This window comes from Amblyraja radiata, chromosome 3, assembly GCF_010909765.2.
Source record: "Amblyraja radiata isolate CabotCenter1 chromosome 3, sAmbRad1.1.pri, whole genome shotgun sequence".
Taxonomy (NCBI): Eukaryota; Metazoa; Chordata; class Chondrichthyes; order Rajiformes; family Rajidae; genus Amblyraja; species Amblyraja radiata.
In genome coordinates, this window is record NC_045958.1 from 75,057,189 (window position 1) to 75,071,081 (window position 13,893).

The 13,893-nt window shown below is 46.1% G+C and overlaps 1 protein-coding gene across 4 annotated transcripts in view; it reads left to right on the forward strand.

Moving 5' to 3' along the window:
- The window catches only part of fam189a2 (family with sequence similarity 189 member A2), a 78,390-nt gene extending 64,964 nt beyond the window's left edge, over nt 1–13,426 (forward strand). For all 4 annotated transcript variants that reach the window (XM_033018106.1, XM_033018105.1, XM_033018108.1 and 1 more), the window contains 3 exons: nt 2,759–2,917; nt 4,625–4,914; nt 12,177–13,426. In XM_033018106.1, the coding sequence (XP_032873997.1) occupies nt 2,759–2,917; nt 4,625–4,914; nt 12,177–12,371 (644 nt within the window). In that variant the 3' untranslated portion in view covers nt 12,372–13,426. The remainder of the gene's footprint in view (nt 1–2,758; nt 2,918–4,624; nt 4,915–12,176) is intronic.
- Nucleotides 13,427–13,893: the final 467 nt, after the last annotated feature.

Sequence of the window (13,893 nt, forward strand, 5' to 3'; positions counted from 1 at the left end):
ATAGTGGCGGGTGGGGGTTTGAGGTGAGAGGACCTGGAAGGAAGCCTGCGTTTGGCCCATATCCCTCTAAACCTATCCTATCCATGTACCTGTCTAAACGTTTCTTAAACATTGCGTTAGTACCTGCCTCAACTACATCCTTGGTAGGTCATTCCATATACCCACCACCCTTTGTGTACAAAAGTTACCACTCAGGTAGACAAAAGTGCTGGAGAACCTCAGCGGGTGCAGCAGCATATGTGGGGCGAAGGAAATAGGCAATATTTTGAGCCGAAACCCTTCTTCAGACTGATAATAGACAATAGGTGCAGGAGTAGGCCATTCGGCCCTTGGAGCCAGCACCGCCATTCAATGTGATCATGGCTGATCATCCCCAATTAGTACCCCGTTCCTGCCTTCTCCCCATATCCCCTGACTCCGCTATTTTTAAGAGCCCTATCTAGCTCTCTCTTGAAAGCATCCAGAGAACCTGCCTCCACCGCCCTCTGAGGCAGAGAATTCCACAGACTCACCACTCTCTGTGAGAAAAAGTGTTTCCTCATCTCCGTTCTAAATGGCTTACCCCTTATTCTTAAACTGTGGCCCCTGATTCTGGACTCCCCCAACATCGGGAACATGTTTCCAGCCTCTAGCGTGTCCAAGCGCTTAACAATCTTATATGTTTCAATGAGATATCCTCTCATCCTTCTAAACTCCAGAGTGTACAAGCCCAGCTGCTCCATTCTCTCAGCATATGACAGTCCCGCCATCCCAGGAATTAACCTTGTAAACCTACGCTGCACTCCCTCAATAGCAAGAATGTCCTTCCTCAAATTAGGGGACCAAAACTGCACACAATACTCCAGGTGTGGTCTCACTAGGACTCTGTACAACTACAGAAGGACCTCTTTGCTCCTATACTCAACTCCTCTTGTTAGAAAGGCCAACATGCCATACGCTTTCTTCACTGCCTGCTGTACCTGCATGCTTACTTTCATAGACTGATGTACAAGGACCCCCAGATCCCTTTGTACTTCCCCTTTTCCCAACTTGACGCCATTTAGATAGTAATCTGCCTTCCTGTTTTTGTTACCAAAGTGGATAACCTCACATTTATCTACATCAAAATTCATCTGCCATGCATCTGCCCACTCCCCCAACCTGTCCAAGTCACCCTGCATTCTCATAGCAGCCTCCTCACAGTTCACACTGCCACCCAGCTTTGTGTCATCTGCAAATTTGCTAATGTTACTTTGAATCCCTTCATCCAAATCATTGATGTATATTGTAAAAATACACTTCTCTATCCATGTCAGCACTCTACCCCCAATACCATGTGCCCTCATTTTGCCCACTAATCTCCTATGTGGGTGTGGGGTGAGGGGGGAGGGGGGGGGGGGGGAGAAGAAGAAAGGAGAAAGGAAGAGGAGGAGCCTGAGGGCTGAGGGAGAGCTGAGAAGGGGAGGAGACAGCAAGGGCTACCGGAAATTGGAGAATTCAATGTTTATGCCGCTAGGGTGCAAACTGCCCAATCGGAATATGAGGTGCTGTTCCTCCAATTTCCGGTGGTGCTCACTCTGGCTATGGAGGAGGCCCAGGACAGAAAGGTCTGATTTGGAATGGGAGGGGGAGTTGAAGTGCTGAGCTGCCGGGAGATCAGGTTGGTTAATACGGACCGAGCGGAGGTGTTCAGCGAAACGATCGCCAAGCCTACACTTGGTCTCACCGATGTAGATCAGCTGACATCTAGAGCAGAGGGAGAAGAGGAGGGAAGAGACAGTAACTCTAAGACTTTTGCCTCCATCACAGTGAGGAGGTGTTTGGTGAACTCACTGTGGTGGATGTTAATTTGTGTTTATTGTGTTTTGTTATTATTACATGTATGGCTGCAGGCAACAGCATTTCGTTCAGACCGAAAGGTCTGAATGACAAATAAAGGATTCAATTCAATTCAATTCAATTCAAGATGTAATAGATGAGGTTGGAGGAGATGCAGGTGAACCTCTGTCGGACCTGGAACGACTGCTTAGGTCCTTGAATGGAGTAGAGGGGGGAGGTAAAGCGACAAGTGTAGCATCTTTTGTGGTTGCAAGGGAAAGTGCCCGGGGAGGGGGTGGTGCGGGAGGGAAGGGAAGAATTGTCCAGGGATTTTCCGGAGGGAGCGGTCTTTGCGGAAAGCAGACGGGGGGGGAGATGGGAAGATGTGGCAAGTGGTGGGGTCACGTTGGAGGTGGCGAAAATGACGGAGGACTATTTGTTGTATGTGACGGCTAGTGGGGTGAAAGGTGAGGACTAGGGGGACTCTGCCCTTGTTACGAGTGGGGGGATGGGGAGAGAGAGCAGTGTTATGGGGTATTGAAGAGACCCTGGTGAGAGCCTCATCTATAGTAGGGGAGGGGAAGAATGCGGACATTTCCGATGCCCTGGTGTGGAACACCTCATCCTGGGAGCAGAAGAACCGGAGGGCTTTGAGACCCTCTTGGTGGGGGATGGAGGTGTAGAGTGACTGGACGTCCATGGTGAAGCTGAGGGGATGGGGGCTTAGATAATGGAATGCCCGGAGACGACGGAGAGTGTCTGAGGTGTCTTGAACATAGATAGGGAGGGATTTAACCAGGGGGGATAGGATGGAGTCAAGGTATGTGGAAATACTCAGTAGCACTCAGCTTCCTATTAAACCTTTCCCCTTCTTCTTAAACCTATATCCCCTAGGTCTCGAATTCCCTACTCCGTGCTGCTGCCTATGTACCAGCTGATAATTCCCAGCTTTGTTTTGCAGACTGCAATGTCCCGAGCTGCTCCCTCAGTGACCTCCTGCAGCTGTGCATAGTGCACCCAGCCTGGAGCAGGAATTCAGAAGCAGCATGCAGGAAGTCAAGCAGGTCTGGCCTGAGGAGGTCAAACAGTGACCCAGTGCTCCAGGAACTAATTATAGAAGGTAACAAATGGTGTTCGGATGGGCTCAACAAGTTGGAACCTTAGTTGGATCATATTAGGGATAACAACAATTCCCGCCTCCATCATAAACAGCATTTGGGATACAGGGGAGGCTGCAAAAAAGGATGACACAGTGGTGCAGCAGTAGAGTTGCTGCCTCACAGCTCCAGAGACCGGGGTTCAATCCTGGCTACAAGTGCTGTCTGTATGGAGTTTGCACGTTCTCCCTGTGATCGTGTGGGTTTTCTCCGGGTGCTCCGGTTACCTCCCACATTCCAAAGAAGTGCAGGTTTCTAGGCTTGGAGAATTGGCTTCTGTAAAAATTGTCCCTAGTGTGTAGGATAGAACTAGTGTACGGGAGTTTGTTGGTCAGCAGGGACTCCGTGGGACGAAGGGCCAGTTTCCACACTGTATCTCTAAACTAAAAAACATAACATTTAGCTGGAGTTTCATTCTTAAGAAACAAGAAGAGTAATTGATGGATATCTGTAAGGAAGTGACTGGATGGGAATAGCAAAGGTTTGATCATCTAACGTCAGTGTGGTAACGTGGTTAAGTAATTTGACCATCAGAGCTTTGGGCCATTGATCTGAAGCAAAAGTTTGAAACCCACCTTAGCACAGGTTTTTACTTTTGCAATTTAACACAAAAGCGGCTGTTAGTAACAGTAACCATGCAAATAGTCAGATTGTCTTAAAAGTCCTTCGGATGACTAATGTTGTTCAGAGATGGAAATCTGCCATAATGTATCTATTCAGACAGGGTGGATGCCTCGTAACTACTTCCTTAGCTCAGGGACAATTAGAGATGATCACGGACGAGAGATATCCTTGTTCCTCAATGAACTTTAGCAGCTGCCATCACATTTTGCTTGATAATGCTTTAGGATGTACTAAATGTGGAAATACATGTTGCATTGTATGATCGTAAATCCTGTTCATTTAAATAAGTGGGAAGGTGGCCCTCCCCAATCCATTAATCTCCTTTACAGATATAGCTGAGATGTGAATATCAACAAGCTCCAATATGTGGGGGCTGAGTGGGTGAGAGGGAAACAGTCGAGTGTGGCTTAAGCCTCTTCATGAGCAAAAGACTGCAGTTTTATTCCCCCACTGTGTGGCCAATTGTTTGTCATTCAGTAAGTAACTGAATTCCTCTGGGATCCTTTGCCTTTTCCACATCTAAGACCTGAACAAGGCCTACCCTAGAACCTCGCGCCTCCAAATGTGTGTACTAGTTCCAAGGATGTAGCATTGTCCTGAAACCCAGGCGAGCCCAATGGGACACTGTGGCTGCCTATGGAAAAGTTGATTTGGAGGGGTACGTGTCCTGAACCAAAACTTGCCAATACTGGTAGAATCTATTCTCAGAGGTTTTATAACATGCATGAGAACCCCATCCCCACACTCCAACGATGCCCTCCTCTTCTATCCCTTTGGTAATTGGGAATGTTTATCAACTCTTCTTTATTCAATTGGATGTTGATTCTGATTCTGAGGCTGTTACAATTTGCCCCTTTCTGGAGAACCCAACGCACTTCATCTCTCCCCTCCCACCGTCCCATTTGTGGTGGGGTTTCCGTGGGATAGAAGCCTGATTAAACAGAGGTTTCTCCACATTCCTGCACCAAACCCCGCCCTATCTTTGTTGTCTCCTTCCTCTGCTTATGCTCAGCTTCTCACAAACAAAGCTTTCTTGTTTCTCTCAGAACTGGTGGTGAGCTGCGAGGCAGCGACCCAAACCGACGAGAGGTCGGAGGAGCAGGCCGTGACTTTGCGCAGGGGTCGCAGGTCAAGAAGTCCCAGGTCGAGGCCAAGGTCATTGGTAGATTACACCAGCTACAGAGACACCAAGTTGCTGGTGGCAAGCTTCTTGAAGCAGTCGTCGTGCAGCATGACCCCTGAGGTGCAGGAACTGGTGGATAACATACGATCGGTGTTACAGTCAGATGAGGAACACATGGAAGAAGCTGTGGCAAGTGCCAACATACTTGACCAGGTAAGAGGCTGCCATTGTAGCTCAGCATCTCTCTGTGGGTTATTACCATCTTGTCAATTAGCAATGCTGTAAACTAAATGTGCATGGAGGTGATTTAAGCCACAGCTTTATCTGTATTAAACCAGGAAGGACATCATAGAATTATACAGCACAGATACAGGCCTTTCAGCCCAACTTGATCATGTTGACCAAGATGCCCATCTGTGCTCGTCCTATATTTGACCCATAACCCTTAAAAACCTTTCCCAATCATGTACAGTACATGTCCAAATGTCTATGAAACGGTGTTGTTGTTGTGATAGCACAAAAGATAGGCTGCTTGAATGGAAGGAATCTGGTGTGGTTAGATACATACATAGAAAATAGATGTGGGAGTCGGCCCTTCAAGCCAGCACCACCATTCAATGTGATCATGGCTGATCATCCACAATCAGTACTCCGTTCCTGCCTTCTCCCCATACACCTTGATTCCGCTAGCCCTAAGAGCTCTATCTAACTCTCCTTTGAAAGCATCCAGTGAATCGGCCTCCACTGCCTTCTGAGGCAGAGAATTCCACAAAGTCACAACTCTCTGGGTGAAAAGGTTTTTCCTCATTAAGCACCAACACAACTGGTTTGGCTCTGTTGCCAGTCAGAAACTTTATTCCCCAGGATGGAAATGTCGAATAATAGAGGACATGGCTTCAAACTGAAAAGGGAGAGAGGTTTAATGGAGATGTGTGGGGCAACAGGTTTTTTTTAAAACTCAGAGAGTAGTGGGCGCCCTGAACGCATTACCAGTGATGGTGGTGGAGGCAGACGCGATAGTGGCATTGAAGAGACTTTTAGATAGGCACATGGGAATGCAGGGAATAGAGGGTTATAGTTTGCATCAACTGAGTGGGTAGTGAGCCTGTGACTAATGGTGTACCTCAGTGATCGGTGTTAGGCCCATTGCTGTTTGTCATCTATATCAACGATTTGGATGAGAATGTTTAAGGCATGATTAGTAAGTTTGCAAAATGACACCGAAGTATATCATATCGTAGACAGTGAGAATGGTTCCCAAAAATTACAACATGATCTTGATCAGCTGGGTGAATGGGCTGAAGAATGACAAATGGAGTTTAATGCAGGGTGGGTTTAAACAAGATTGGCAGGGTGGAATCCTATGCAGGACTAAGGCAAGTGACATGTATGGATGGTGATGAAGGTAAGTTTAGTGGACAGAATAGGCAGGGAGCGAGGCAGGACTGATAGTTTGAATTGCACTTATCTTAATGCGAGAGGCCTGTTGGGTAAGGCAGATGAACTCAGGGAGCAGATAGGTACGTGCTACGGGGACATTGCAGCCATTACAGAAACATGGCTAAGAGAGGGATAAGACTGCGTGCTTAACGTTCCAGGTACAGATGCTTCAGTAGAGATAGACATGGTGGTAAAAGAGGAGGAGGTGTTGCTTTATTGATTAAAGAGAATCTCGGCAGCGGTCAGAGATGACTACTGATGGTTCATCCAGCAAGGCTAGATGGATGGAGCTGAGAAATAAGAAAGGGATGATCACCTTATTGGGAATGTACGACAGGGCCCCAGTAATATATGCCAGGAGATTGCAGGCAGCTGCAGGACTAATAAGGTTATCGTAGTAAGGGATTTTAACTTTCCTAATATTTACTGGAATGTCATTGTGCAAAAGGTTTAGATGCGGCAGAATTTGTCAAATGAGTTCAGGAAAGTTTCCTCGGGCAATATTTGGAAGGCGCTACACAGGAGGGAGCAATGCATGATCTAGTCTTAGAAATTGGGTGGGGCAAGTGGTGAAGTGTTTGCGGATGAGCCTTTTGTGATCAGCGACCACTGGTCTATTAGGTTTTATTTATGGATAGAGACAGGGTGGGCCCACAATTTAAAGCTCTAAATTGTGGCAAGGCCATCTTTGAAGGTATCACACAGGAACTCGCTCAAGTTGATTGGGGCAGCTTGTTTGAAGGAAAAATAACTTTTGGAAAGTGGGATGTTTTTAAAAGTGTGCTGACAAAAGTCCAGAACCTGCATGTTCCTGTTCAAGTAGAGGGCAAAGCAGGTGGGCGTAAGGAAGCTTGGATGACGAGAGAAATTAAGGTTCTGGTCAAGAATAAGAAAGAGGCATGGGACAGGTATAGGCAGCTGGGATCAAGTGGATCCCTGGAGGTTTTGGAAACTGAGGAGCATACTATGAAAGGAAATCACGAGGGCAAATAGGGGGCAGGAGATAGCTCTGGCAGATAATATTAAGGATAATCCCAAGAGATTTCAAAAGTACATTAAGGGGAAAAGGGGTAACCAGACAGAGAATGGTGCCCCTCAGGAATTAAAGTGGTCAACTGGAGCCACAGGAGATGGGCAAGGTCCTCACTGAGTATTTCTCCTCTGTTTTTACCATGGAGAAAGACACGAGGACCTGGGAAGCTGAGGCAGTAAATGGAAGTGTCTTGAAGACAGTCAGTATTAAGGTTGAGATGTTGAAGGTCCTGACGTGTATGAAGGTAGACAAATCTCCCGGGCCTGATCCGACATATCCAAGGATACTGTGGGAAGCTAGAGAGGAAATTGCAAGTGCCCTGCCTGAGATTTATGAGTCATAATTAAATATGGGTGAAATCCCAGAAGCCTGGAGAGCGGCAAATGTTGTGCCGCAGTTTAAGAACAGCTGCAGGGAAAAACCTGGGAATTACACGCCTGTGAGTCTAATATCTGTGGTTGGAAAGTTACTAGAATATTCTGAGGGATAAGACATGCATGCATTTAAATGGACGAGGGCTGATTAGGGATAGTCAGCATGGTTTCGCCCGTGGGAGATCGTCTCACGAATCTGATTTGAGTTTTTTGTAGACGTGACCAAAAAGGTTGATGAGGGCAGAGCTGTGACGTATATATGGATTTCAGCAAGCATGTTGGGCTGCTCTGGAAGATTCGATCGCATGGGTTCCAAGGAGAGATAGCTGACTGGATGGAAAAGTGGCTTCATGGAAGGAAGCAGAAGCTGATGGTGGAAGGTTGCTTTTCGGCACGTGTCTAGTGGTGTGCCTCAGGGACCGGTGCTAGGTCCATTGCTGTTTGTCATTGATGTCGATGATTTGATTGAGAATGTACTGGGCATGATTAGCAAGTTTGCAGATAACACTAAATTGGGTAGTATTGTAGATAGTGAAGATGAGCTAAGGAATGGCTAATAGGTATTAATCCAGAGAAGTGCGAGGTGTTGCAATTTTGAAAGTCAAACCAGGGCAGGACGTACACAGTGAATGGCAGGGCTCAGGACAGTGTTGTGGAGCAGAGATCTAGGGATGCAGATTCAGTTCCTTGAAAATGACATCAAGGGTAGATAGGGTGATCAAAAAGGCTTTCAGCACATTGGCCTTTATCAGTCAGAGTATTGAATATAGAAGTTGGGAGATCATGTTACAGGTGTACAAGACATTGGCAAGGCCACGTTTAGAGAACTGTGTTTGGTTTCAGTCACCATGTGACCATGTGGAAAGGTTGTCAAGCTGGAAAGGGTGCAGGGCCTGAGCTACAGGGAGAGGTCCAGCAGGCTAGGACTTTACTCCTTGGAATGCAGGAGGATGTGGGGTGATCTTACAGGTGTGTATAAGATCATGAGAGGCATAGATAGGGCCTTTTCCCAGAGTAGGAGAATCAAGAATCAGAGGACATGGGTTTAATTTGAGGGCGGAAAGATTTAATAGGAACCCGAAGGGCAACTTTTTTTTACACAAAGGGTGGTAGGTATTTAGAAGAAGTTTCCAGAGGAGGCAGCTGAGGCACGTACTATCCAAACATTTAAGAAACATTTGGACAGGTACATGGAAAGGATCGGTTTACAAGGATATGGGCCAATTGCAGGTGGGTGGGACTAGTGTAGATGGGCATGTTGGGCGACATGGGCAAGTTGGGCTGAAGGGCCTGTGTCCATGCTCTATGGTTCTCAGTGTGAGGTGTTGGATTTTGGGAAGCCAAACGGGCAGTATCCTCCCAGTAAATGGCAGGGTCCTGTGGAGTATTGTAGAACAGAGGTACATAGTTCGCTTAAAGTGGTGTCACCGGTAGATGGGGTGGCAAAGGCAGCTTTTGGTACATTGGCCTTCATCAGTCAGGGTAATGAGTATCAAAGATGGGATGTAATGTTATAGTTGTACAAGACCTTGGTGAAGATGCATTTGGAGTGTTTGGCTATCCTGTTATAGGAAGGGTGTTGTTAAGCTAGAAAGAGTGCAGAGAAGATTTGAGGATGTTGCCAGGACTGGAGGGTCTGAACTATAGAGAGAGGTTGGGCAGTCGGGGATTTCATTTATTGGAGCACTGAGGGGTGATCTAATAGAAGTGTATAAAGTCATGAGGGAAATAGGTATATTGAATGAACAGTCATTTACAAAGGATAGGGGATCAAGAACCTGAGGACATGGGTTTAAGGTGAGATGGGCAATAGAAATCTGAGGAATGACCTTTTGACTCGAGAGTGGTGGGTATATGGAATGAGCTGCCAGAAGAGGTTGTTATGGCAGGTAACATAACAGCATTTAATAGACACTTGGACAGATGCATGGATAGGAATGGTTAAGGGATACGGTACAAACGTAGGCAAATGGGACTAACCTAGAGGGGATATCCTGAGCATTATGGACCAGTGGGAGGGAGGGAGGTATTCGAGAGTTTGGATAGGCACATGAATATGCAGGGAATGAAGGCATACAGGTTATGTGCAGGCAGAGAAGAGATGTTCTTGGCATCATGTTTAGCACAAAAATTGTGGGCCGAAGGGCCTGTTCTTGTGCAGTACCGTTCTATGTTCCATGTTCTAATTAATGCAAAAAATATAGATTGCATACGAGCAGTGATTTTAACAAGGTTGACTTCAATGGAACATTCATCCTTGAAAAATGTGAGGCAGCATCACAGCAGGTAGCTTTCAAATCCATATATCAACAAATCAGTAAAAGTAAAAGCAGGTTTTAAAAATATATATAATTGTAGCAACACGTTTTCAACAGTAAAATAAGGTCCATGGTGATACTACACCTGGAATATTGTGTACAATTTAGTCTCCTTTCTAGAGGAAGGGTGCACTTGCTACGGCGATATGGCGAGAAGGCAGGAACTATGTACTGATTGTGGATGATCAGCCATAATCATATTGAATGACGGTGCTGGCTCGAAGGACCTAATCCTGCACCTATTGTCTATTGAGATGAGCAATAATGGTTGCAAGGCTTGAACCAGTTGCCTGCACAGAGGCAGCTCCTGGGCCATGTGCTAGGAGCTGAGCTTCAGTAGAAGCTGCACCAGAGGCCATGGGGGAAGCAACAGCGTGGAACAAGCAGACTGTGACAATGGTGCAATGCAAGTCCTGCCTCATTGTATTTAACCCCATTATGTTAATGGAAATATTTTTTTTTTGCATTTCATTTATTACTTCAAATTTCCAGCACCTGCTAGGTGTTGAAAATACCCAGTGGGACAGCAGGTCCGTGGAGAAAGAAAGAGTGTTTATTCATCGTTACGACAGGAGAAGTGGGGAAACAACTGAGTTTAAAGTTGCATTATGAGGTGGGATACACCCAAGGATGCCTGGGTGAAAATGCTTTCAGTGCTGTCTCATCAATGGATGAATTAAGACAGTTAGAGAGAGGGGAAAAGAAAGACAATTTGAACCGTGGGGTCGATTGCAACTGTGAGGGTGGCGCAGCAGTAGAGTTGCCAGAGAACAAGGTTCCATCCTGACTACGGATACTGTCTGTCTGCAACCTTGTGGGTTTCCTCAGGGTGCTCTGGTTTCCTCCCACACTCCAAAGACGTACAAGGTTGTAGGTTAATTGACTTGTGTAAATTGTAAACTATCTCTAGTGTGTAGGATGGTGCTGGTGTATGGGCTGATCGCTGGTCGGCATGGACTCAGTGGACAGAAGGGCCCGCTTCCACGTTGTATTTCTACGGTCTAGGTTTAAATTGCTGGAAAATGTCTCACAAATCGAGCAGCAGGTGGCCAGCGAGGAAAACCGCAGTTTACATTACGAGTAGATAACTGAGACAAAGAGGCCTGTTATCTCAAATTGTTAGAGTCAATTTGAAGCACCTATTTTTTGCCCTCATAACCTCTCTTCCCCCTGGCCAGAGTGGGATTAGAGATTCCCTTGTTCTCTCCTTCCATTTCCATATTCAGCAAATAACCTTCCTAATTTTTGCCACTTTCAATGAAATTCCCTACCACCAGACACACCTTCTCCTCCCTTTTCAGTATTTCAAAGACACATACCTTTCATTATTGTTCAATAGGGAACTGCAGATGCTGGAATATCGAAGGTACACAAAATTGCTGGGGAAACTCAGCGGGTGCAGCAGCATCTATGGAGCGAAGGAAATAGGCGACGTTTCGGGCCGAAACCCTTCTTCAGACGTTTCATTATTCCCTGGTTCACACTTCCACTGCCACTAGCTACTCCGTCTTATGGCATTTTCCCAAGCAAGTGCAGGTGATGTGTCACCTTGTCGTTTTCCACCATCAGGGGCCCACAGACCTGTCACTTCCTCCAACTAGTAAAATGCATTTGGTGCACAATCCATGGTCCCCTCTAAATTGGAGACGAGATGAGCAATTTGCAGAATACCACTGTTCAATCCACCAGCATAGCTTAGTTTAGAGATCCAGTGCGTAAACAGGCCCTTTGGCCCACTGAATGTACGCCTGCCAGTGTCTATCCCACACACACTAGGGACAATTTTGCAATTATGCCAAGTCAATTAACCTACAAACCTGTACGTTTCTGGCGTGTGGGAGGAAACCAGAGAAAACCTAGGCAGGATATTGGGAGAACGTACAAACAACGTACAGCCGAGCACCCACAGTCAGGATCGAATCCGGGTCTCTAGTGTTGTAAGGCAGCAACTCTACCGCTGCACCACCGTGCCGCCTGATGTGGATCACGAGCTTCCAGTCACCTGTTCCGATTTAACAATGCAGACCACAATGCCCATCTAAGTTAGTCCCATTTATCGCCTAATAAGACAGAAATGTGGCAGAATTGTTTCAGCGTTGACCCAAAGGAATTTGCTTCCTCTGACCTTAGTTATTAAGTTAGAGATATTCTTGACCACAAAGGGGTGGAAGGTTAGACAGTTGAGTTTACAGTCAGATCAGCCGCAATCTTATTGAATGGGTGAACCGGCGCGAATGGCCTACTCTTAATTCTTGTTGGCCCGGTAAGCTCAGTGTGAATTTTAAGGGGTTGTGTTTCCTTTCTGGGTAGGCGATCACGGGCAACTTGCAACGCACCATCCCGCGCAGGGGAGCGGCCCAGACACAAGGCCGCACACGGCTGTTGCACCTACGGAGCTGTGGGGACCTGAGCACGTGCACCGTAGAGGAGTTGCGGCCTGGAGCCAGAGGGCAACAGGAACGGCCACACAGTCTGATCGGGGTGATACAAGAGACCGTGCTGTGATCACCAGGACATTCCCCAGTGCGAATACGAGCCAAAACTTTGCCTGAGGGCTCAAGCAACACACGCCAGGAAAAGGAATAACCTCAAGATGATAGTGCAATGCGAGAGAGGGGAGAAGCTGAATTAGAGCCGTACTTAACAAACTGGAGAACAACACGAGTGAATATATGTGAAATTCAACAAAAACTCCTCAAAGTGCCCTTAGCTCAAACTGTGGATTAATGAGATTTGTCATTTATGATAAAATGTTTTGTTCGATAGCATGAGAGTACTCAGTTTATACCTGTTATTAAATTAACAAATCTTTTGACACCTTACTCCTTCAACTTCGATAGAGAAATGTCAATGATCTACTGTTCCTTGCGTCTGACCGTGCCACAGGGCACTTTATTTGAAACAGATCAACCGAATTAACACAGATGCTTTCTAACTGTTACCTTTACTGCACTGAATAATCAAAGTACTACCTTACGTTGAGTTCAAATTAGGGATTCTTCTCTGCAGACGTCAAGAGTTGACTACAACAAAAGCAAGTAAATTTGACATACGATATATGTCATATGTCAAATATGACATGCATATGATAAATTCTCCCAAAATACTAAATTATTTGGTGGCTGTTTACACATTTTAGATGTGTAGCAAGGAACTGCAGATGCTAGTTTACACCGAAGATAGACACGAAATGCTGGAGTAACTCAGCAGGTCAGGCAGTATCTCTGGAGAGAAGGAATGAGTGACGTTTCAAGTCGAGACCCTTCTTCAGACTGAGACGGGTGAGGGAAACTAGAGATATGGAACGATAAGGTGTGAAAACGGCAGATTGAAGCAGACAACGATTTTCTATGTTTCTACCTGCAGTCTCTTGAATGGAATAACCCCCTGCTGAACCAGATCTGATTAATGAAGCTTTGTGAGCTGCTTGGATCAGGAGCGACCAGTGGTACATTTTGTGTGACAAAATTATTTCCTTTGCCTTCTGCAGCGATTTATAACTTAAAGTTTAGCAAATGATCTTAAATGTTGTATATGAATAAAGTGTGTACATATATAAACATCTGTATCTATAAACTGTACAGCTATCTTGCTTCATGTGGACTATCCACAGAGCAGACCAACACAGAGAAGTGTTGCAAAGGTATGGATCAAGTGGATTTGTATTCTGCTATGTTTGGTCTCTTAAAACTGGTCACAGATGTCCTCTGTCACTGTTTTTTTCTATTTGGTAATGTATAATTGGAGAACAGGGCAGTAGCACAGTGGTAGACCTGTTGCCTCACAGTGCTAGAGACCCGGGTTCAGTCCTCACCTAGGATGCTGTCTGTTTGGAGTTTGCATGTGCTCCTTGTGACCGAGTGGGTCTCCTTCAGGCGCTCCGGTTTCCTCCCACATCCCAAAGATGTATGGGTTTGTAGGATAATTGGCTTGAGTAGGGAGTGGACGAGAAGGTAGGGTAACATTTGACGGGAGATCGAGGGTCAGCGTGGATGAGGGAGGGTCAAAGGGCCTGTTTCTATGCTGT